The sequence below is a fragment of the Sinocyclocheilus anshuiensis genome, unplaced genomic scaffold, assembly GCF_001515605.1.
Source record: "Sinocyclocheilus anshuiensis isolate Anshui unplaced genomic scaffold, SAMN03320099.WGS_v1.1 scaffold737, whole genome shotgun sequence".
In the NCBI taxonomy this organism is placed as follows: Eukaryota; Metazoa; Chordata; class Actinopteri; order Cypriniformes; family Cyprinidae; genus Sinocyclocheilus; species Sinocyclocheilus anshuiensis.
Window position 1 is genome coordinate 286,956 of NW_015540908.1, and position 25,814 is coordinate 312,769.

General features: G+C 36.3%; 1 protein-coding gene across 2 annotated transcripts in view; it reads right to left on the bottom strand.

Moving 5' to 3' along the window:
- The window catches only part of LOC107689156 (2-oxoisovalerate dehydrogenase subunit beta, mitochondrial-like), a 78,951-nt gene that overhangs the window by 52,832 nt on the left and 305 nt on the right, over positions 1–25,814 (bottom strand). For both annotated transcript variants that reach the window (XM_016487072.1, XM_016487071.1), the window contains exons 2-7: positions 24,117–24,194; positions 23,959–24,027; positions 17,876–18,009; positions 15,790–15,945; positions 13,854–13,962; positions 2,927–3,024 (exon numbers count right to left, since the gene is read on the bottom strand). In XM_016487072.1, the coding sequence (XP_016342558.1) occupies positions 2,927–3,024; positions 13,854–13,962; positions 15,790–15,945; positions 17,876–18,009; positions 23,959–24,027; positions 24,117–24,194 (644 nt within the window). The remainder of the gene's footprint in view (positions 1–2,926; positions 3,025–13,853; positions 13,963–15,789; positions 15,946–17,875; positions 18,010–23,958; positions 24,028–24,116; positions 24,195–25,814) is intronic.

The following is a 25,814-nucleotide window of genomic DNA, read 5'->3' on the forward strand; positions in this document are numbered from 1 at the left end:
CGGACGCAAGCGAGATAGGACTGGGTGCAGTACTTACCCAAGAAAGGGAGGATGGAGAAAGAGTCATTTCATATGCATCCAGACTACTCCGAGGAGCAGAGAAGTCGTATTCGGTATCTGAAAAGGAGTGTTTAGCAGTCATTTGGGCAGTTGAAAAATGGAGACCATATCTAGAAGGGAGGACATCTGAGGTCATTACTGATCACACTGCACTCGCTTGGGTATTTCAACAACCTAAGCTTTCATCGCGACTTACCTGCTGGACAATACGGCTACAAGGATATGACTTTACAGTCAAATATCGTAAAGGCCTTTGCAATGTAGTGCCTGATGTGTTATCCAGGGCACCAGAATAACTAACCTCAGACATCATTGCGGTAGTAAGAGCTACCAAATCCAGTAACCTACCAACCAACCTACCAGTGGACATATCTAGTATCTCTGCCGCACAGCAAAAGGACCCAGAGATCCAGGAGCTTATCTTAAAGGTAACATCACAGACGTCCCAAGACATTTCTCGTGTACATTACATGGTTGAAAATGGTATTTTGTTCCGGAGCGTGCCAGACAGACAAACAGGTCAGAAATTGCAACTCATCATTCCCTCAGATCTACGCAAAGAATTTTTGCATTATGCCCATGACAATCCTATGAGTGGTCATTTGGGAAGACTCAAAACACTACTTAGGCTACTAGACATGGTATACTGGCCAAGTGTAAGATCTGATGTATGGAAGCATTGCAAAGAATGTATCACTTGCCAACAATACAAACCATCCGTGAGCAAATTATCCGAAATCACCAAAATCACCTCCAATCCACCCCCATCGTTGAACCAGGTTATATGATTGGAGTAGACCTCATGGGGCCGTTTCCAAAGAGCGTTAGGCAGAATGAGCACCTCTTAGTTGTGGTTGACTACTGCTCTAAATGGGTGGAGTTGTTCCCATTGAGGCAGGCCAAAGCACCACGAATTGCTCAGATCATGATAGAGGAGATTTTTACAAGATGGGGCACTCCTGCCTACCTTGTTTCTGACAGAGGGGCTCAGTTTACTTCCAATTTACTTAACCAAGTATGCAAGCAATGGGGAGTTGTCCAAAAGCTCACGACCGCCTACCATCCACAAACTAACCTCACCGAACGCATCAACCGGACTTTGAAAACAATGATGGCATCTTATGTGGAAGAACAGCATCGACGGTGGGACCAGTGGTTGCCTGAATTTCGATTTGCAATAAATACTGCTTGGCAGGAGAGTACCGGCCATTCCCCAGCACAGATTGCCTTGGGTCGAAACTTAAAAGGTCCAGTAGAAAGAGCAATTCAATTCCACAAGACACCCGATCCAAATAGTCCCATCTATCCAGCACTTGACAGACATCATCACCTCCTCCGTCTGGTGAAGGAGAATGTGGAAAAAGCACAAAACAAACAGCAGCGATATTACAACCTGCGCCGCAAACAGAACCAGTATCAAGTTGGAGATGTAGTTTGGGTGCGTGCTCATCCTTTGTCCAGAGCAGAGGATGGTTTCATGGCTAAGTTGTCTGGTAGATGGAAAGGACCAGCTAAAATAATTAAATGATTAGGCCCCGTCAATTACTCTGTTTCTTTGCTTGCTGACCCTGAAATGATAGATACTTATCATGTGCAAAATCTAAAGCCTTGCCATGGATATGTCAAGTCGTAAATGGAGGGGTGCATATGTAACAGTCACAAACCTGTTAGCATGTTTTTTATATTGTAGTTGTACTACCCACCATGAGGGGGCAACATGGAGCTATACTCTTAGATATAAAATGGGTGTAGGGAGTAGAAGAAGTCAGATTCGTAATGGAGGGAAGTAAGCATGGCTTATGGCTCCAAACAATCACTTGTCCTGATTGAGAAACCTTGAGTTTTATGCTCAATCTGAAGTAAGCATTGTTTCTTGTTTTGTATTGATTGAATGCTTTTGGGTAATTTATGTGTAGTTATTTTTCTAATGTGATTTATTTCATTTTATTTAGAAGGACTCCACATTCTGTGGGATTTATCCTTATATTCATATGCCTGTTTTTGACCTGCATCATAAGGATGACTTTAAAGTGGGTTTTGAGGCTGTGAGTTATGTTGGCAACTGTTGTGGATTCTTGAACCGGGTTATGCCACAAATGTGACTTTAAAGACTTGTTAAGTGTTTGGAGTGATATCTACACCATGGATTACGTGTTGCACTGGGGACATTTTTGGATGGTATTCTTGGACATTGGATTTCATGGACATTGATTTCTACACTGTGTGGAATGAACATTCAGCAACTGTATCATTGTCGTCATCACATCAGAACAGATAAGATTTTGACTTGTATGCTGTCCTGAGTTTATGTTGTCGAAATATGCATGTCTGTTGTATTAAGGGGTTTGAAAGATAAAAAGAGGTAAATGAACGAGAAGCATTTATTTGTTGTTTTATTTATAGATTTGGCAGGTTTTGGTCATTGCCTGCTATATATATACAGTAGAGCTAGTTTGCCTTATTGATGTCTTCTGTTGTGCCTTAGATAAAATCTAGTTAGGGGTTCCCTCCCTATAAAAACAGATTTATAACCAACACTTTTTTTTAGAGTAAGGTAACGGTTATAGTTTAATAAAAGTATTAATTGTAGCATACATCATAAATATTCCATTTATCTCGAAGGCCTGGTTTGTGTCGCTCATGTAAGGAGTCTCAATGGGATGAATGAAAAGAAACAGGAGAGCACTGTTCATTAGAAACAAGCCTATTTGTGAACCACTGGCGAGGTCCTTGTCATATTGACCATCAGTCGTTCAGCAGGATAAACCTGTGGAGTGTTCGAGCTGAGCTTCAGGACCCCCAGAGAGCTTCTGAAATCATAATCCGATGATGAACACCGGAGGAGCAGCTGTTCTCACAGATGTACCTGTGTTCCCCAGGCCACCAGCGTGAGATCACTGCCCTCCTGCAGCACCTCGGCCTGCGAGAGTGGGATCTGATAGGCTTCTGTGGGCACCTGCTCCACTGCAACACAAAACCACACATCACACATCAGCCCACAAAGCCTGGCATATTAAACATCAGTCAGAAAACTTTAGATTAGGGAACACATATTGACTATTAACTAAGAGACCTCAAACTCCTAATGTGCTGCTTATTAATAGTCAGTCAGGTAGTTGAGTTTAGGTGTGGGGTTTAGGGATTAAGGATCTAAAATATGGTTATGCAGAATAAGACACTTATATGTGAACCTGGACCACAAAACCAGTCATAAGGGTACATTTTTTTAAATTGATATTTATACACATAAGCTTTCCGTTGATGTATGGTTTGTTAGGATAGGACAATATTTGGCCGAGATACAACTATTTGAAAATCTGGAATCTGAGGGTGCAAAAAAAATCTAAATATTGAGAAAATCGCCTTTAAAGTTGTCCAAATGAAGTTCTTAGCAATGCATATTACTAATCAAAAATTAAGTTTTGATATATCGTCCTAATGATTTTTGGCATAAAATAAAAATCAATAATTTTGACCCATACAATGTATTTTTGGCTATTGCTACAAATATACCCCAGCGACTTAAGACTCCAGGGTCACATATGTGCTTTATAAGTACTAATAAACAGCCAGTAGTTTAGTAATATGCATGCTAATAATAAGCAGCTAGTTAATAGTCAATAGTGTTCCATAATCTAAAGTGTTACTGAAAAGTCTTTTTTAATGAAATTTATTTATACTTTATTATGTCTTACCATTCATTAATTTAATATATTACACAATAAACATTTCGGTAACACTTTAGTTTAGAGATCAATTCTCACTATTAACCAGCTGCTTATTAGCATGCATATTACTAAACTATTGGCTGTTTATTAGTACTTATAAGGCACATATTAATGTTTTATTCTGCATGACCATATTTTAGATCTCTTAATCTTTAAACCCCACACCTAAATTTAAAAACTACCTATTAACTATTAATAAGCAGCAAATCGGCAATTTACTGAGGGAAATCTCTTAATTAATAGTGAATATGTGCTCCCTATTCTAAAGTGTAGCCAACATTTCTTTCATAAAGACATCATATCTTTTCCCAGTAATTGTTTACTTTTTCTTCATATACTTTCTTTTCATTTAATTTGGAAATGGAACAATTAACCTAACCTTTAAAAAAAAAAAAAAGAGAGAGAGAATTATGCTTTTTTTGTTGAATATCATATTTGATACATCAGGTTTTTTGGGTCATATAGTGTGATAAAGTGAGAATATGGAGGAAAAAAAAAATCTCAGGACACAAATATGGTGGAATTTGGTGCAGATGCTGATATTTATATGATCAAAAAGCAAGATGAAATTCTGATGCTTGGAATCTAAATCAATGAGATCTTTATTAAAGTAAAGCAGATACTTACAATAATAAAAATATCAGTTGTCACTCTATATCTCCAATAACGAGTTATTAAGATGATATTTAAATGCTTAGTCTGATGATCAAAACATATAATGCAATGAAATACAATGATGATAAAGAGATAAACAAACTGATGATCAGATTTGAGATGCACTGATTTTTCTACAAAAAGATTGATGGAGAATCAAGTAAAGCCGAGCTGTTCATCTGGAAATATTACTACAGTTATTCTGGCATTTACAGATTTGACAGCAAAAAGACGTGTGAAGCACCAGCTGAAGGTAGACGTTTGAAGAAGTACACTTAATGAGCTTTTACTTGATAAAGAACTCTAAACTACCAATCAGACAACAGAAGACATATAGCAGATTGTGTGTGACAGGTTTAACAGCAACGTTTTGAACAGGTTGATCATTAAGAGGCCTTAGAAATGTGTGCATCAAATACAGTAGGCTTTATAAGGTTAAGATTTAATCTATAAACTGTGGAGGAAACTGTTCAGGGATTGAAATTAACTTTTTTACTCATCAGCCAATTTGGCTACTAAATTTTTAAGTTACCGGCCATTCATAAGATTTTTGCTGAGTGTATTTTGCTGAGTGTGTTATTGTGCTGACATCTTAAGGATACTGTGGACAGCTGATTGAAGTTTAGATTGATTTTTACCTTTTATGGGCATTTTTACCTTTATAACTGTTGTATTGCTCAACTACTGTAAGGGGGAAAGGACATGAAACAAAATGAATGCATGATGCTTTGTGACACATCAGTTGAAACCCTTCCTATCCATTGGATCTGTTCATACTGCTAATATTGAAAAAGTAAGGAACAGTAAGTTTGCATCAGGACAAGTTTTGCATGGCTGTAAGAAACAAGATAAAGAAACTAGCTAAATAAAGCACAAGTGCAGAAAGAACTTTTCACAGCTGTCACATCTCATGTCATTGTTTTTGATCCTAAATGCTGAATTATCTTTACGGTTAAATTATGTTCAATTAGAGCCATTTTCCTCATCCCAGTTTATACGCTCATTGAAGTCATTGTCTTTGTGGTCTTCTGGGAAATCTTGCTGTTCTGACAATGAGGTTTAAAGTAATTTAGCTGAAAATCATTGAAGTTGATGTTAGGAGTGTACTTTTGCTTAGAATTAGAAACAGAAGCTTGTGAAAATTACTTGTGATCTTTTCTATACCAGTATGCATTTATTTTTGGCCTGTACAAGAAGTAACAACTTTCTTTGGAAAACCAGCAGGAGCGGAAACTGTGTGCTTTTAAGGTTTCACATGTACAGTAGCATTTTCTGGCATTTTTCTGGCATATTTATTTGTTGACTGCAGATCTGGATAAATACAAACTAAAGTGTTAATGTTAAGTGTTAAAGCTAATGTTCATCGAGCACAGATCCAGATGGTCACAGCTGCCTTGAGAAAGTTTGTTTTTAATGCATCTTATGATCCTAACAGTTACTTTTACTAGTTGGCAATGTCAATAGCACAGTTATTATCGATAACTAAAACTATGAAAACATTTTTATTAACTGAAAAAGCTTAAATAAAATGTAAATGTTAGATGAAAAACTTACATTTATATCAGCTCATTGGCAAGGGAACATTTGAACATTTTTAGGCTGAAAATTGCTAACTGGAAATAAAATAAACCAAACAAATATTTTAAAAAATAAAAACGAAAATTTAAAATTCTTAAAACACTTAAAAAAAAAAAAAAAATCAAAATGAATACTGAGCATTTAAAAAAAGGCAATTATAAAAATTAATAAAAACGATAGAAGTTCCAATACTATATTTTTGGAAAAGTATTCAATTATTTTGGCAATATTTTTCAAGATTTAACTTTAATTATTCTTTACATTGCACTGAACTAAGCAGCCATTCAGTTCATATGTCATGATAGTGAGAATTTTACTAGATCGCAGAATTTTGGCCCATAGGGTAATAGAAAGCATCGTATTCTTAGAACCGTCTCTGAACCCTTAAGTAATGTTTAGAAGCTACACATATAGCAAACCCCTCCAGGATTTTACTGCAGTTTGCCTGCAGCACATCTGATAATGATAACCTCCAAAAACATAAACCAGTAAAGTAATAAAACATTTTACATACTGGTCAAGAGCAAGAAATGAAAGAGACATGAAACACTGCCAAGATGTTGTGAATTGTGACGGAGGATAATTAAAGGTATGCTTAAACTTTACTACTGCTCTCAATTACCAGCTGAACTCCACTGAGGTCTGTCTACACAACATCTGACTCAAACATGCACAGCACAAGATGCCTAGAATCTCTAAATGTTTTAGACACCCATCTCTCATGTGCACAACATTACAACCACCAACAAATCTAGAGTGTAAAATGTAGGGCTGCCCCAACTAACAATTTTTCTACAGTAGTAAACTTGTAGACATTCATTTGAGCGATTTTCGTTAGTCATCTAATTGCATGCTTGTATACAATTAATAACTCAAATATGTACTGGGGGAACTAATGAGCCTTTAATATATAGCCTATAACGCAGTCAAGCGCACACATAGAGCTTGTGAGGGAAGCCTATACACAGAGTTTCAGTTCATTTTTGTGACGCACTCTAGTTCAATGAGACCGAGATGGCAGAAAGCACATCCTGTTTGTTTTCTTTAAGCACAATGATTTGTTGATATTGTGAGTGTATACAATTAAAAGTAGACCCTTTACAGTTTCGAATGATGTCTTACTCCTATCTGTATGCACAAAATTGGCAGCGTTTTTTTTTTTATTGTTTCCACTGTTATCAGTGCCAGTGACTGCACTAACAGCTTCGACAATCTGCACAAACACTTGAATATGAGCCTAATAACCCACATTTCTCTAGGCTAACATATAAAGTTGCTACTCAATATTTGAGGTGGATGAACGCTAGGTGAAAGTTTGGATTTCCTGCCCAATATACTGTAATTACCTCAATGACCAGCCGTTAACTATCTGTCCATCACAGAAACAGACAGTTTTTTTTTTCTGTGACTTACCGACTAATACAATTTTGGTCGATTTTGGCCCCTTCTCATCAACTAACGTTTAGTCGACTGTTAGGGGGGCAACCCTAATAAAATGCAACTCCGAGTAACCTAATGTTCATTCACAGCCTGTTTAAGATTCTTGCTGCCAAAAAATAAAAATAATAAAGCTACACACTACACTGAATGGAAAGCGGTTCAGGCTGAGCTCACTGGTGTGTGGTTCAGAGGTTTCACCCCAGGGTTCGAGTGATTGATGAAGTCTAGTAAAAACGCATCACTAATGCTCCAGACTCTTGCTAGTGGTAGACTGTTGGATGCCTGATGTGTGTTTTCAGCTGACAAGTGCTCTGTCATTTAAAAATACTGCAGGAACTAATGGTAAAACCACTCTTTAATAAAAAGATAATTCAGAGATGGGGAAACATACAGGGCTTGAACAAAACAATGCGAAAACCTGGGAAACAGACAGAATTTCAAAACTAAGGTGTTTTACCACCATTTGCATTTAACACAACCTCTGGCCTTCTTAGAATAGATTCATACGGCTTTTGAATATTCTCCAGCTGAATGTCATCTATCATCGCCTGTTGTTTCAGAAACATTGAACGTAAGGGAATCTGCTTCTTACTTATCTCTTCAAAACTGTCTACAGTGGTTTGATGATATTGAAGTCAGGTGATTTGTCTGGCCAAGGCAGATGATGAAGTTAATCTTGGTGCTCCAACTGTCCAGGTTTTATAATCATGACTCCATCTTTTTCTCATTTTAGCATTGGTGTCTGTGATTGAAGTTTTAGCTATTGCAGCTCTTTCATGGATGTTGCTTTGTGAAGTTCTCTGTGCCCGGTTTTTGTGGAAACCGGATCTTCAAGGTGGATATTGACATTTGCAGCAATTCTGTGGTGTTTGGTCTCAATCCTTCTAAGTATTTGACTGTTCCTGTCATTCACTTTAGGTTTTCTATCGCATATCTTCTTTACTGATGAAGTCTTGACATGCTTCATGTTCACAGTCCTGATCATAAAGACTGTTGTGCTTAAAACACCAAATAAATGGACTGTTAAAGGGATAGCTCACCCAAAAAATGAAACTTGTCATTAATTACTCACCCTCGTGTCGTTCCAAACCCGTAAGACCTTCGTTCATCTTAGGAACACAAATTAAGATATTTTTGATAAAATCCGAGAGTTTTCGGACCCTACATAAACAAGATAGTTGCATTGCTGTCTATGGAGGGTCAGAGAGCTCTCGGAATTCATCAAAAATATCTTCATTTGTGTTCTGAAGATGAACGAAGATCTTACGGGTTTGGAATGACATGAGGGTGAGTAATTATGCAATTGTAAAAATGGGTGTTCACGTTATTTTTGTCCAACCACTGTACGTTTATGCTAAAGACATGAAAGATCCCTGACATCGATATCATATTTCAGAAGACATCCATTGCAGTGTAGACAATACTGATGACTATAATGGGTGTGAATTTCGTCACAATGCTAAAACCTTCAAAACCCCATCAACTAGCATCAACTAGCTAGAGTCTTGCCATTTAACTCTTGGCAACCACCCTAGCAACCGGCTAAAAGGTGCAGTAAGTGATTTCTTGGAAATGGTGTTGACATTTGAAATCACTGAAACAAACATATCCCCTCAAGGGTTGAGCAGATAGATGATAGTATCGTGTATCGAAGATAGTCAGAGTTATCGACTGTGGCTTTTTTTTTTTTTTAAATCAGGCTAGTAATACCATCTAATTAATATTAGGGCTTATTTGTTCCATCATATTTCTTTTTACACATTTTTACATTGTTGCACGTTTTAACCAATCACATGATTCTGTTGAGTTTATGAACGCAATGGCCAATTAGAGTAACACTGGAGTTTTGCTGTTCAGCGTGTGCTGACTGAATTCTGTACACTCGCAAATTCTCTCATCATAAACAAAATGCAGATGTATGTGCGCTGTAAGTATAAGAAAATTATTCATCATACAGTGTATCATAAAGTGCATAAACTCACAGACTGAAGTCAGTGATGATGTTCTTTGATAATTTAAATGCTCTTTGCTTGTTTTCTGTAGCTGCTTTTTGAATAACAGGAAATGTAAGCATTATAATTAGCAACTTACAAAGCTTCTATTAAATTGTTATCATGTTTAATGCAAATCCAGTCATGTTAAAAATATTTTATGACATGACCTCCATATGCTACTTGACTAAAAAGATATCATGTGTGGTTAATAGACTACACTATTACATTATAGGCTGCTTTTAGCTATACCCTGGAGTTGGTTCAATCTCCGGCTATGAAAAGAAGTCAGTAAATAATTAAATAAATTAGCACTATATTATCGTGTATCGGTGATCTCACACGCTGACGATAGGACGATATGACTATGGAGCATATCACCCAACACTAACCCACACCCAAAATGATCACACCCCTATCTTCACAGCTCCACCCCCAAATTCATGAACATGCTATGCAACACATGCTCCTCCCCCATCACAAGGGGACACGCCCCTTACTGCTGATTGGCTAGAAGTGTGTTTTGATGCTCGGTCCGATCCACTTTCAACAGCGTTTCTCAGAAATCACTTACTGCACCTTTAAAAACACCTTACCAACTGCACAGCAGCAACCTAGCAACCAACAAAAAAAACAGCACAGCAAAGGTCGCCTCCGCATGGATGATTTATAAACCACTAACATGTATTTCAGAAACCAAATTCTACACAGAAGGTGTTGTGAACTTCTAAATATCATGTAATAAATCAACACCATATTTACAGCCAACTAAACCTGCCAGAGTTACAATTTATGACATTACTTTCAATGTTGGCAATGGCAGATTCAAAAAAGACAAAGTGGAAATTGGAAAATTCCACATTACCATCAAATAAACGTATAATGTTTTTTCAAATCAAGAATTATACAAACTCAATGCCGAATGATTTATTCCCATCTTGTAAGAATAACTAGTAAAAAAAGAAAAGCACCACTGTAAAATTAAAACCAAATAATGATAACGAGCCAAAGATCCTAAAACAAGCTCCAATGTTCAGTCAGGAAATTAAAGTCATTCAGCAAAATTCTTGAGAGACTTATAAGTCAGAGTAGCAGCAGACATATAACAGATCTAACGCAGGAGATGAATATGCTCTAATCCTCATGGCAAACCACACTCGCATTGGCTTCCTTAAAAGTGCATTCATTTCCTTTTCCATTCTTCATTCATTTCATTAATAAACCATTTTTATGGATATGAGCATTGTGTTTGTACTTGTGCTTTAAACTGCACCAGATACTTCTTATAACCAAAGGCTCAAATTGTGGTTGGTTAGTTTTTGGCAGTGGTTACTTTAGCCCCTGGTTAGAGATGCTGCAACTACACCATTTGTGGAAGAAAAGACTGTTTCTCCATTTACATTCATGCATTTGGCATACTAGTTTACCTGGAGCGACTTATGTTGCGATACACATTTCATCAGTTCATGCATTCACTGGGATTCAAACCCACGACCTTGATTTTACTAATGCCATGCACTGTTTGAGCTACAGGAAAATAAATAATATGCATGTTTTAAATACAATTAAAATGTATTTTTTTAATAAATTTAAAAAAAAAAAGTTTTAAAGCAATTTTTTTTTTAATTACATTGAACAAACCAAAAGTGAGATGGTGTCTGATCTGATTTCTTTACAGTTAGACGATCTTGAGTCTAATGTAATATCTATTATTATGTTAATAAAATGATCATAATGTCATAATGTAGCAAAAATTGTGTCAGATCTTTTCTTACATACTGTGAAGAAACTCTTAAGTGTATTGAATTACCAAAAAAGAAAAAGGTGTAGGGCGGGACTTGGGTCTATGCAATGGTTACTGATTGGATGTTGAGATGTGGGTGTGGCACTCCAACGTGTATGCAAATGAAGGTGAGATTGAATGGGCGGAGCTTGAGCAGACTTAATGATTGGAGAAGTCTGTCATTCACCGGAAGATTAAACATTATATAGATTAAACATTACGAGGTCAAAACACTGACTTCCATGACTCCCCTTCACATTCCTCTCATGACTTGTGATTGAACTGGAGAACCATTCTGCGCTCAATGGAGCCATACCTCAGTGAAACATGTACAGTGTAAGGCAATGAGAGAGAGAGAAATGAGAAACAGCATGTCTTTATTCAACAGCTGCAAAGCATCAAGAAATATCAAGACCAAGACTCTCAATGATCTGTCTGAAAGATCAAAACACTCAATGGACCACACTGATTTATGAGCAGGTAAAGTGGGAGCTGAAACGACCATTCAGGAGATCAATAAACACCACAGACTGACTGACTGAACAGGTAATGTGATACTACTATGTTTTTCTTAAATTGCATACTTCTTCAGAGTAAAAAAGTCCAGATCTTTCTGGCTAATATCAATTGCAGCTCATTGTTCATTTTCATATTTGATAGGTCTGTAGCTGTTTGTGTTATACATCACTAATTTTTTTGTTTGATGTTTTTGTTCCTATGTTTTCATTAGCAGATGAAACATTTTGTTTTTTCAATGGCCAATGATGACAGTTATATAAATAGAGAGCAGGGTTTCCAACGGCCAGTATAATGCATGAATTACAGCTCACAGAACATTACTCAACAATATGTGATATCAAAATAATGTGCACTATTCACGTCAGCAGACACGAGGCAGAAGTCAATCTAATCTGGCCAATAACTGTGCCTGACCAACGCTGGCTGATCAGTCTACCCGTGTATATGTATTTATGTATAGTGTTTATCACTAGTTTTCTTTGTGCATAAAAGCACTGAAAACAAAACCTATGAATCCAAAATGTATAATACAGAACATAAGCTGTATAGACCTAGGGATGCACCGAATTTTCAGTCACTTAAAAGTTACATCAGGAAATGGCATAAAAAAGCATTCAGTGTTCACAATGACACACACTCTCTCAAAACTCACATACATGAAATCAGAGGTGTCAAGAGCAGTGTTCGGGAAAGTTACTTTTAAAAGTAATGCATTACAATATTGTGTTACTCCATAAAAAAGTAACTAATTATGTTACTTAGTTACATTTTATTTCATATATATTTTAGAACTACAGTAACATCTTCTGATTTCTGTCAATCAATAAATTGAAAAAGTAATTCAGATATTCTCTTGTAAATTAAAAAGTAATGCGTTACTTTACTAGTTACTTGAAAAAAGTAATCTGATTACGTAACTCGCGTTACTTGTAATGCTTTACCCCCAACACTGGTCAAGAGTACCTTAAAACCATACTTGAGTAAAAGTCAAGAATTTTTCTTATACTAAATATAGGTTTAAAGATGCACTAGTCAAAGACACATGCCAGTGAAAAACTGTAATGTTGTGGAGAAGCTGGCGAAAACAGGCAGAGGCAAGGATCTATGTGCTGGTATTTAATGGAAAAACTAGAGCAAACAATAAACCAAAAACCACAGGGAACAAAGAAACAGATAATCATTACATTCAATAACCCACAAGGAACTAAAGAAACACTGGGGTTATATATACACAGGGGGCTAACAAGATAACAAGACACACCTGGGGAGACTAATCAAGGGGAACCAATGAACAAACGGACTACAAACTGACTACAAACACCACGAGAGACAGGAAGTGACAAAAAGTCCAAAACAAGGCACAGAGAACATGTAACAAAAACAAGAAAGAGCTGATTTGAATCCAAAATAAACCTGAACCCTCGAAATAAAAAAAATAAAAAAACTAAACTATATCCTTTAAAAAGGTCTCTTCAGTATAACGGCTAAATAAAATAATTCTAAGTCAAATTAAAAAGTCAAAGCCCTCTTGCACTGGATGTGCTGGTTTCATGTCCTCATCTCAGTTGTGCTTTAAAGTTCACATTTTCTGAAACGATTACTCTCTTAGTTATTATCTTTATAATAAACAGAATTTCCCCTTGCTGTGAGGCTATTTAAAGCAACATCATTCATTTCGTCCTTTCTTGGGTTTTCTTAAAAGGGTCGTATGACGTGTTTTCATGCTTTCCTTTTTCTTTAGTGTGTATAAAATTCGCAAAGTCACAAAGTTCAAAAATTCCCAGTAATCCCAAGAAATCCATGCATTTTAGAGAGACTAGGCATACAATAATGCACAGTATGTTCAATGATGTGTTTTTTGAGCATTATAGCATGCTAACATATTCCATTACACCCAATGCACAATATAATGATCTATATTCCATGTAGCATCTCAATTGATATGAGCTCATAAAAGCTACATGCATAATAATTTGCAGAAAAGTGTGGCTTTAAAGCATTTTACTGTACAGCATGTTACAATGAAGTACAGGTCAACTAATGTCAAGAATCTCATGTCAGATACCCATAATCCCCTTGTGCCTGTTCACGATCTCTCACCTGCTGCTCTGTACAGGATTTTGGGCTCAAAGAAGATGCAGGGGTTTTGATCAGCGATGCAGGACAGAAGAAGACCCTTGGCCTGGACCGGACCTCTCGGCACAACAATCTAACGGACAGAGAAAGGGGGAAAGCAAGCTATTATTGGTTTCATAAAAAGTAAAACAGATAAACTTGTCGTTTACACATTTATAAGGACACATAAGACTCCAAAGGCGACGCTGTGTTTCCACATTGGGCTCATTTTAAAGATGCCTCGAGATGGAAAAAGTGATTCACTATCACCGGCAGCAACACTGATTTTCAAAGTGACCCATTCTAACGGAATAGACCATTACAGATGAAGACGCAATAAAAGATTTGCCGCACAACAACAAAGACTGGTGATGCACAGAGAATCAGATGGTAAATCCGCTCGGACACTCCACATGTCGGCTCATTAAATGGCGAGCCTGCAGAGAGTCAAACATCCATCTGCTTTGAATTTGATGCAAACTCCAATTTTTCTGAGCGTTTCAATGCAGCTTGAGGAATGTGTTGTAGTATGAGTGAGACGAGCAAAGAGCTGCTGCTTAATCTACCTCACACTGTTGCGTATTTTTAGCACATACAGTGTTGCTTGAAAGTTTGTGAAACCTTTAGAATTTTCTATATTTCTGCATAAATATGACCCAAAACATCATCAGATTTTCACCTGTCCTGAAAGTAGACAAAGAGAATACAAGGAAACAAGTGAGACAAAAATATGTTCTTTGTCATTTATTCATTCAGGAAAATGATACAATATTACATATCTGTGAGTGGCAAAGTATGTGAATCTCTGTTATTAGCAGTTAATTTGAAGGCGAAAGGCGAGTGCATCTGTTCAGAGGTGTTTTTAAACAACGGGGTGACTATCAGGTGTCAGTGTGTGCCCTGTTTTATTTAAAGAACAGGGATCTATCAAAGTCTGATCATGTTTGTGGAAGTGAATCATGGCACGAACAAAAGAGATCTCTGAGGACCTCAGAAAAAGAGCTGCTGTTGCTCATCAGGCTGGAAAAGGTCACAAAGCCATCTCCAAAGAGTTTGGACTCAATCCAGTCAGACAGATTGGGAACAAATTAGGGCTGGTAAGCGATTACAATTTTTAATCTAATTAATTACACTATGAGGCGATGAATTAATCTAAACAAATCTGGCTGAGAAATTACTCCCAAAAGATAATTTAAAGTCATTGTTGTGTAAAGCATCAAACAGACATTACAAAAAGTAGCTTCAGCAAGAAATATTTTGTTTGATCAAATTTATTACATATACTCTTTTGGACCATGAGGGTGAGTAAATGATGACACAATTGTCATTGATTGGGTTCTCTTTGTCTACTTTCAGGACTTCTGATTATTAAATCTGGTTATGTTTTGGGTTATACAGTATTTACGCAGAAATATAGAAAATTCTAAAGGGTCCACAAACTTTCAAGCAGCACTGTATATTCCACTGTGTGTGTCCTCTACTCAATTATAACGTAACACCATTTGCCATTTACTGACTGAATGCAAGAATTTCAGTGGTTTGGTTTAGGACTTCCCTTCATTAAATATATAAATGTTCAATGTCTAAAATCATATAAAGAGAATTTTAAGAGGAAGAATACAAACAAAAGTCAAATAATGCAAAACACCTCAATCGTCCAAAAAACAGGCTTCATTCTGTCATCAAGATATCTTTTCTAATTTGGTAACACTTCAGTGTGTTCACTGACTATTAACTAGTTGCATATTAGCATGCATATTACTAAAATATTGGCTGTTTATTAGCATTTATAAAGCGCATATTAATGCATGATCATATTTTAGATCTCTTAACAACTACCTTACTAACTAGTAATAGGCAGCAACTTAGGAGTTTGTTGAGGCAAAGGTCACAGTTTTCTTTGAAAAGGGAGTTAAACAACCTTAATTCCAGGACAGTGTGCGAAGAAGGCCTCTGGACTCTGGGAGTGATAGATCGAGCCGTGACCCACGCAGCCCCACGGAGATCTGATGGTCAGCTTCCCGCAGTCGTACATGTTCCCGGAGCGGTACCGGTACTTGGCCGCTTCGTTTACGATCTTCAACAGCATCGGAAGATATAACAGAAACAGAGAAATAGAAACAGGGCTTTACATTTACAACTCACATCTGTGTGCAAGAAAAGACGGACTCCGTGTCCATGTCCAAAACTCCTCTCATAAAATGCTTTTTAGTTTAAAAGGCCATTTTTCCTGCCATTTACGCCAATCTTTTTAAAGTAAACAAAGCGTGGAGCCAGGAAACTCTCTTACAATGCTTGACAACAACTGCTTGGAAGGGACAATGTAAATTGGGGTTTTATGGACTCTGACGGCGGCAAAATTACATGATAATGAAGAGAATGAAGCGAAAAAGCTTCCAGAAATATCAGAGACTGTCCAGACTTAAATCCTCTGCTCACCGGAGGGTCAGTTTTTGGTTGTAGAGAATGACAGAGTGACTCATAATGGTGCAAACTTTTCCTGTAAAATATTCCCCTATTATTGTCTCTGGCATTCGGTTGCCTTGATGATGGAGGGAAGCTCATCTATCTTCAGCGAGATGAGGACACGTGGAGAACAACAGCGGCGGACCGACAGAAGCTGGACGCTTCGTCTTGCAAGTCAGGAAGCATCTCACAAATACCCCAAAACTACAGAGTGAGAAACCTGAAAGACCTCATGCTGCTCTCATACTGTTACTGATTACTAAATGCATTAAATAGAGGAATAATTCAACTGGATACATATCATGTAATCATACAGCAAAATTTCCTCCACATTTCAAAAATATACATTTAGGACCAGATTTACTAACAGTAGGGCTGGCTCCTAATAGTCGACTAACCGTTAGTTGACCAGAAGAGGCTTGGTCGACCAAAATTTTATTAGTCGCAGAAAAAAAAAAAAAAAAAAAAAATTTGTGTGCACTCACAATAACAACAAAACATTGCGCTTTTGTAAAATAATGAAAGCAAACAGGAAGCGCTTTCTGCCGTCTCGGTCTCTGTGAACTTGAGCGCGAAACTCTGTGTATACTTGCCTTACAGACATTAAAAACATATCTAATGAGAGTGAAATGTCTACTTTCAAATAAACCAATTCAAATGGAAAACAAATATTCTCAGATTATGTAATCCGTATGAAACATGCAGACAGGTGCATCACTACTGCGGAGATGACAAGTCGGTGTCGCCGACTTCATCTCTTAAACCGAAAACAAAGAAAGCACTAGTTTATAAATTAATTATTAAAATGTTAATGCAGCCTCCTTACTGTTTTTCACTGACACATTCATAATTATTACTTCTGCCGGTGCACTGTAGCAAGCTTTATGCATGCGCTTGAGCGCTTATTAGGCTTTGTAGGCAATTAAAGGCTCATTATAATGATTTAAATGGTTTATTAATAAACATGCGATTAGTCGACTAATGCTTAAAATAATCTCACAGGTGAAAATTGCCATTTTGAATCCCCTCTACAAAATAGTGCAATACACAGTAAATATTCATCCATGTCATTTAATATTTTGGCTTCCTTCACTATACATGCTTATCTTTCTTCAGAGAAAATATTATCAAAATCTAAAATTTGAGCTGGGGACCTCGATTGAGTTGACACAAAATGACCCTATTATTCCTTAACAGCAGAGAAACTAAGAAAACATAAGATAAATCAAGCAAGATCATGTCTCTTTAGGAGATTTGGATTAAACCTCTTGATATGGATTACTTTTACAATGCCTTCATGAACTTTGCGTCAAAGTTTAGATGTAATAGACAGAATAGAGGAAAAGGAATCTCTCAAGTTTCATAAAAAAATCTTGAAAATATTATGGGTTGGGAAATACATGTTTGGAACAAGTAAGTGATGATTTTCTTTATTTCTGGGTGAACTAACACTAAAAATCTAACAGCTAAGGGTAAACCCATGTTATAAAAAATGTCCATGGTGATGTTTATAAAGAAAAGACCCCTGCAGACAAGCTCACCTGATCAAAGGCTGGGTAAATGTAGTCGGCAAACTGAATCTCTGCAATAGCGGTGGCTCCTGCAGCAGCTGCGCCGATCCCAAAACCCACGATGCCTTGCTCACACAGCGGGGTGTTAAACACACGGTCCTTACCTGAGGAGAAAACCGCTCAATGTCAACCTACTCCACACTCAAATCAGTCTAAATGAGCGGGATTTTAATCAGCATCTTCACAACAGGTACAAACTCTGATATGTTCATCCGAAGCAAGGGCATGTGAGACAATAGGGCTGCACAATTAATCGAATTTCTAATCGCGATTACAATTACGGATGCCACAATTACATAATCGTTCAAAGCGGCAATTAATCTTTCAAAGTCCACTTATGTTATTCTGCGTGCTTAAGATGCGTTTTTTTCTTTCTACATGTTATCTTAAGGGTTTTTCCCATTATTTTAATTGTAGTTTTAGTATAACATTATAATACCATTCATATTATTACTTTTTTATAATTTAAAGAAGAAACCAATCCGATGTATATTTGACATTTAAGGCTTAATACTATAGAAAAGCACTAAAAGTTTTTCAGTTAGAGTGTTTTCAACTTGTTTATTTTCATATAAAAATACGGCATGCAGTTGCATCAAACAATGGTATAAACATCATTCAATGTAAATTGTGATAATCGTAATTAATAATCGCAATTACAATTTCAAGGGAATAATCGACAATTATGATTTGTCATAACCGTGCAGCCCTATGTGACAAGATGTCAGGAACAAACGCAAACATGGGCCGTGATGACTGCTAGGATGCTTCAACAGACCGTGTGCTTTTAATATATAGATTTTTTAATGGTTTTTATGTTATGTAGTATAAAGCAGGAAGTATTAACCTCAAACCATAAAATCTGCTGCAAAAAAGTTTTTTTCCCCCTTCATGACTGAATTATATTACAAAACAAATCAGGATAAACACACACAACATCAGGGAAACACAAATACAAAGCCTGCTGTCCGCCTCGCCTTTAATGCAGTAAAGAACCACATGAAATAGTCCCTATATTCAGAGCGGAAAGTTGTTTTTATTCATACCAGAGCACATGCACGGCTCTTCCACCGACGCTTCACTAACACATGAAAAATAATTGAAGACGTGATGAAATCATGCATGAAACCGTTTCTACACAACACAGAGTGAAAGCCGTTAACGGACTGTTCTGGGTTCAGTTCATGTCTATGGACACATGCTGCTGATTACCACAAAATCACTGACTCCTCTCTCAGTTTACGAAAACAAGCAAAAATGAGGTTTCACGGTAATAAAGCTACAATGTCAAAGTGGCAAAGTGATTCAATGCACACTGTATGATTTGGCCTTCCGAGACAAATTTTGAGGATCCTTCACTCTTAAAAAAAACTAAAGGTTTATTGCCATTGATGGTTCCATGAAGAACCTTTAACATTCAATTCCACAAAAGGTTGTTTATAGTGGAAAACAACTTAAAATGTTCTTCGCAATAAGAAACAAATGGTTCTTTTGAGACAGGGGTGTCCAATCCTGCTCCTGGAGGCTCAACATCTCGCAGAGTTTAAAAACGCGAGATGCAGGCTGATGATACACGGGGCAAATTTTTGAGCTATTTTGCTGTGCAACTTTTGCAAGTCTTCTGATCGGTCCACTGATTTGTGAGTAAAAGTTGAAATTCTTTTAACTTGACAAGGCGTCTTAAAAATGCGGTAACGGCCATACATTGCAAGTCTAACGCGTTTCAAAACAATTAAAAAGTAGCGCATTGGAATGGAAAAACCCGTTCTGTGTGAACGGCCCCTAAGAGTTTCTAAATATTTAACTTATCGTAGGATAAACATGTGAGTCTTTGATAGCATAGTGTAACATTTTCACAGTGAGTTAATGGACTTTGTGATGAATCTTAGTCCAAGTTCTGGCAGTTTCACACTCATCTAGATGGTGTCTTGTACTGGATGAGAAGTGCTGTGCCTCTCGCATGGTTTTCCTTTAATGTACATAATGACCCAGACTGGAAGACGTGTCTCTTGTTGGCTTGAATAATGTCTATGCTTCATATAAAAACAATAATATAGATTGTATGGTTTGTTTTCACTGTCACCTAAACTTAAATTCATAAACGCCACTTTGTTTATTCTTGAAATGAACTTTAACATGTATGGTGATTAGACTCACTGTTTTGGACTGCCATCTTGAACTTGAGAACACAAATACAGAATGACTTGGAGAGAAAAAAAAGATTCTCAGATTCAATGCAATTCTCTCTCTAGCGAGATCCATTCTGATCTTGGTTTTTCTTCATGGGTGCAATGGCACTTGTGTGCACTAGAAACAGCCGTTTTCTGCTTGCTGCCAATTACACACAAACACATGCACACGCAACACTGAATAAGAATATAAACTGGCAAAAGGTTTTAAGGTTGAAGAGAAATACAAGAGCAATAGTGGGTTTCTTTGCACTGTGTGAAAGGTACGCTTTGCTTGACACTGGTATTTCAGTATTTTTCCTTCCAAATGCTCGATGAAGAGAACTTCTGCCATTTGAAATGCAGTATAAATGTAATACACAAAAACCCACTTACTGACAGACGTCTTGCTTTCAAACGCTCATGTTCGCTTTGTGTGTGTTTATTCTGAAAGGCGCTCGCTCATTTTTGTGGCTAGATGTCAAATTATCGCACAAACTGTCAAGGTATTATTATCTTAAAGAGTCATGAAACACCAAACTACTTTATCTGAGATTTTAACAGAGGTGTTTGTGTCGCACATCATAGAAGACAATGTTGGCATCCGTTAATTTTAACTGTAGGAGAAAACAAGTTAATTTGGAGCCTTTTTGCATTGTTTTCGTCTTCCAGGTTTATAATCTACATCATGTTGCCGTCAGAATTTGTGACGTGGCAAACGACTTTAGTATTTTGATGCATTTCAACTTCTACAAACTTAGAAACGAGTCAAAATGATTCTGTGTGGTGGTAATCGACACAGTCTATCAAGCTTTTCTAATTTTAAACCTGAAACGACACCTTAGGAAATAATGCAAAAGAAGAGGAATTTGCTGGTTATTTCAAAAAGTTTCAGTCGATTCAGAAATCATTCACTGTCTTTGAAATTAAAAAGCGTCTTTGTTGAATAAGGCATGCATGCAACGGGCTGCTGATGGGCATTTCAGAGATAAGATTCAAGATTCAAGATTTTTATTTGTCACATACATGGTTATATAGGGAATATATGACCAGCAGTGAAATGTAAGATGTAAGCGCTCCATGGACAGTGCAATTATTAAAGAATACAAACACAAGAAAATTATATATAAATATAGGTATGGAAAAAGTAAGATAAAAAATAAGATTAAAATAAAATGCACAGGACAGTATACTGTAGGCTTAATAAATATTTAGATGAGCATAAGGGGGTCTGAATACTTTCCGTACCCACTGTATATACTGTATATTGCATATACAGAGCATATACAGTATTATGTACATATACAGTGTTTACTGGCCGCAAAGAGGGCAGAGACTCTCTCAAATGAGTGGCACGAGTACCCCGTTCCCGTCTAACGAGACGGCACGGAAGATAATGATCCTCTCAAAGGTCAACACCTCTGACGTCAATAACAAACAAAAGGCACCCACGCGGCGGGAGTCATGTTGGAGTCGTGGATCTGTGTTTATTTCAAAACATCACAGAGTGCCTCTATATATAGCGCTTCTGTCCAAAACGAGCGGCAAACAGCAGATGTTTTTTTTTTTTTATCATTACCCTAATGTCTGTTTTCCTCCTCTTTCCTGCCTCTCCACGGCAGCATAATTTAACTATTTATGGCTTACGAAACCTGTAGAGGTTGTTCTGTTCAATCTGAATCTACTTCATTTATTCTTGCATAATTGATGAAGTGCAACAAAATGAATGGCAAAGAGCGCAAATGCACAAACGTACTGAAAGAAAGCACATTTTAAATTTGGTTTAGAGGAGCATTAACAGAGCATTTTATTCATGAATGTTTAGCGGAAAACACAAATAATCAAAATGTTAAATGCATATCACACCAGATTAGAAAAGGTGCTAGTTACAACAGCGAAAATTACCCGTTTCAATGGTGTTTCTATATTAAACAAGACAGATGAATTGTCCGATAAAGCATCCAAACTGACAGGATTCAAGATTCAAGACAACAACTTCATATTTAAGTAGTATATACAGGCAACACAATGTATTAGATGTGTTATCAGAATCACCTCATTAACCCTTTGATGAATATAGTGATAAAGCCAAACAAGAATGTAATCATTAACAATATTTCTTTGTTTTTTTTAAATTATGCATCTTTTGAGAGTTGCACATCCTTCAAGTACAACTAATGTCATTTTGAATTTACACTAAAGTTCAAAAGGTGTTTTGTTTGGCAATTTTTATTTATTTTATTATTATTATTGTTTACATTTTTGAAAGACTGCATTTATTTGACCAAAAATACAGCAATATTTTGAAATATTATTACAGTTTAAAATAACTTTTCTATCTGAACATTTGAAAACATTTTTTTTTTTTACATTTTTTTAACGCATTTTTCAATTAATTCGTCATTTATTTCTGTGATCAAAGCTGAATTTTCAGATTTGCTGCTCAAGAAACATTTCTGATTATTATCAGTGTTGAAAACAGTTGTGCTGCTTCATATTTTTGTGGAAACCGTGATATATTGTACTTTTCAGGATTCACAGATGAATAGAAAGTTCAAAAGAACAGCATTTATTTGAAATAGAAATCATTCATAGCATTATAAATGTCTTTACTGGTACTGTAGATCAATTTAATGCATCCTTACTGAATAAAAATCTCTATCAAAAAAAATAATAATAATAATGAATCTTTAACTGAGTCCTGCAGCAAGACTCTGAACATACGAGTGAATGGTTAAAGCAGAAGAAAAGTAATGATTAATGGCTAAGTCAAAGTCAAACCAAATAGAAAAGTTGTAGAAACGCCTGAAGAAAGCACGACTGAGCTGAATCTTGTCTAAGGAAGACTGGGTCAAACAAAGTCAATGTTCTGGACTGATCTACACTTATTTGTGCTCAATAATTCAACTTAGTCACAAAATATGAGTCACATGCTTTTTCCAGCAGAAACCCACCCTTGGATGATTCTGCTTAACAAACAGGCATAAAAAAATAGACAAGTTTTGTGTTATTCGTTTAATTTAGTTCCTTTATTTAGATACAGGACTTAAATCTGACCTCAATGTAGGTTAAGTTTATGCTGATTTATGCAGCTTTAACATTCAGTTGCAAATGTGAACATACTGAACACCTCTTAATATGACCAATTAACATAAAAGCAAATACTTACCATCTAGACAGACACACAATGCAGTGCACTCAACCAGACCTTTGATGAACACAGTGATTAAAAGCACTGTTATTTTACTGTCACTGATGTACTTTTATAGCTTTGTTGATATTTTGAATTAGATTATATTTTATTGATTTTCTGTTGTCAAATTTTAATTAAAGGTTTAGTAATTGTGTTGATCATTTTTGTTAGCTTATTTAAAAACATGTCTATATATAGTTTTCAATTAATTTTTATTTTGTTTTTATTATCTTAGTAATTCAAATATAAACTAAACTAAAATGAGAAATGTTGCATAGGCAACTAGCTGGAATATATATGTTTTATATTTTATTTCAGGTAATGAATATGTTGTTTGTGGTTGTAGTTTTATTTACTAAATAACCCTATTTCAGGCACATTTTTTACATCTCTTCTTGGACTCATTATTTGATCATTCTCACAAAAACAGAACATTTTTACACGAAACTAATTTCAAATTTCAAAAATAAATTTCAAAACATTTGACACATATTTCCCAGCTGATAACTGACACCACTCACACTTATTTCCTTGCTGTTTACCATGTACTGCTTATTTGTGAAGTATGCAGTACACAGTGAACAGAAAGCAGGTACTTCATTCTATAACATGTGCTGCCATCTAGTGTGAGCGCACACAACACACAGACCAGCACACTTCACCTCATGTGACCTTTGAGCATGAAAACTCACCGTATTTATCTCTGAGGCCGACTGTGCATCGAAACACCCCACCAAACGCCACGTCTTCACCGAAAATCACTGCAGGAGACAGAGGTGTTAATATATCGCACTCAAGGCCCTCAGTTACACTCAGTCAGATGAACCGAGAGGTCAAGCTGCTCTCGTACCTGCGGTGGGATCGCCGGCGAGCGTGTTGTCCAAGGCACTGGTCACAGACTGGAACAAATTCATCTTCTGTGTGGGGCCTGCAGAGACACTCGAGTCAATCCTACAGTAGTGTCTCATGATTCATAACAGCTAGAAACACTCATATTTGGCTGCTCGTAAATGTCAGAGGAGTTGTGCTGTTGTTTGTTTTTTTAGATGCACTGGTATCACAGATATTGTCAGTTCACACACAAACAATATTAACACTGTAAGTGAACCTCAAGGAACACATGAAACATACAAGACCAGATATACGACCAGATTAAATAAATAATCATTTAACAAAAAGGTCTAACAATTACCAACCACTGAGATGTTGCTAATGGAGTCAATATCGGTTTTAAAATAGCATAATATATAAATGTGCGTATGCTGACTATGCATTATTTGATGCATATTTGACACTGGTATTTCAGTATTTTACCTTCCAAATGCTCGATGAAGAGAACTTCTGCCATTTGAAATGCAGTATAAATGTAATACACAAAAACCCACTTACTGACAGACATCTGCTTTCAAACGCTCATGTTCGCTTTGTGTGTGTTTATTCTGAAAGGCGCTCGCTCATTTTTGTGGCTAGATGTCAAATTATCACACAAACTGTCAAGGTATTATTATCTTAAAGAGTCATGAAACACCAAACTACTTTATCTGAGATTTTAACAGAGGTGTTTGTATCGCACAACCACTGAGATGTTGCTAATGGAGTCAATATCGGTTTTAGAATAGCATAATATATAAATGTGCGTATGCTGACTATGCATTATTTGATTAAATGAGAAATTTTAGCAACTGTAGCACTTTCCTTTCAAGTAAACAGCAATAAAAATGTACTATATTGATGTGCAGTGATTATGCATGTATGTGCAGTTATGGATACTGCACTCACATGGCATGCAAATATGATTTTGAGTATTTCAGTATTATTTTAATTGTGTATTGTAACTGGGAATTATTAAAATGTCTTAAAAAAAAGTTCATAAAATAAAATATACTGTAGCTGATGGAGGCAGATAAATTACATTTTAGATATTTTTTGATAGTTTCCTTTATTAAAAAAGTTTATTTTGTTTACTACAAAGACTTCTGAATAACTTTTAAGGCAACTAAACACACTTTTCATAAAACAGGTTACAAGTTATTAATTTTCATCAGCTTTTATTATACAGGCCATTCATGATACCTTACTTAGACGTTCAATAGTTATGAATATATAAACCTTATTTTTCCCCATCCAGCCTCTATGAACTGATGAGCTTAGCAAACTAACCAAATCACCTCATACACTGTCAAATACTTTTGTGCTCAGTTTAAAATGACATTTATAATAAACATATTCATTTTGTTGTTTTGTTGTCATATATTTATCTGGACCATTTTACCTGGCATCACCCTTCTGTGTGTTTGTCATTTAGTCTGAATTAAAAGAGATTTGAATGACTCCTAACACAAGTTCATACATTACTGCATTATTCATATGTTCATAACGACAGAATTCAGTCTCAGTGTATTTCACGCAACTATAAACAAGACTGACAGATGTCGTGTCAGCCGATGTGTTTTTAGATTTATTTTTGCTTGCAAAACACCACAGCACAGCCAGGCTTAGGTAGTATGGATAGTATTCAAGAATGAGAGCTTTATAGATGAATCATGTG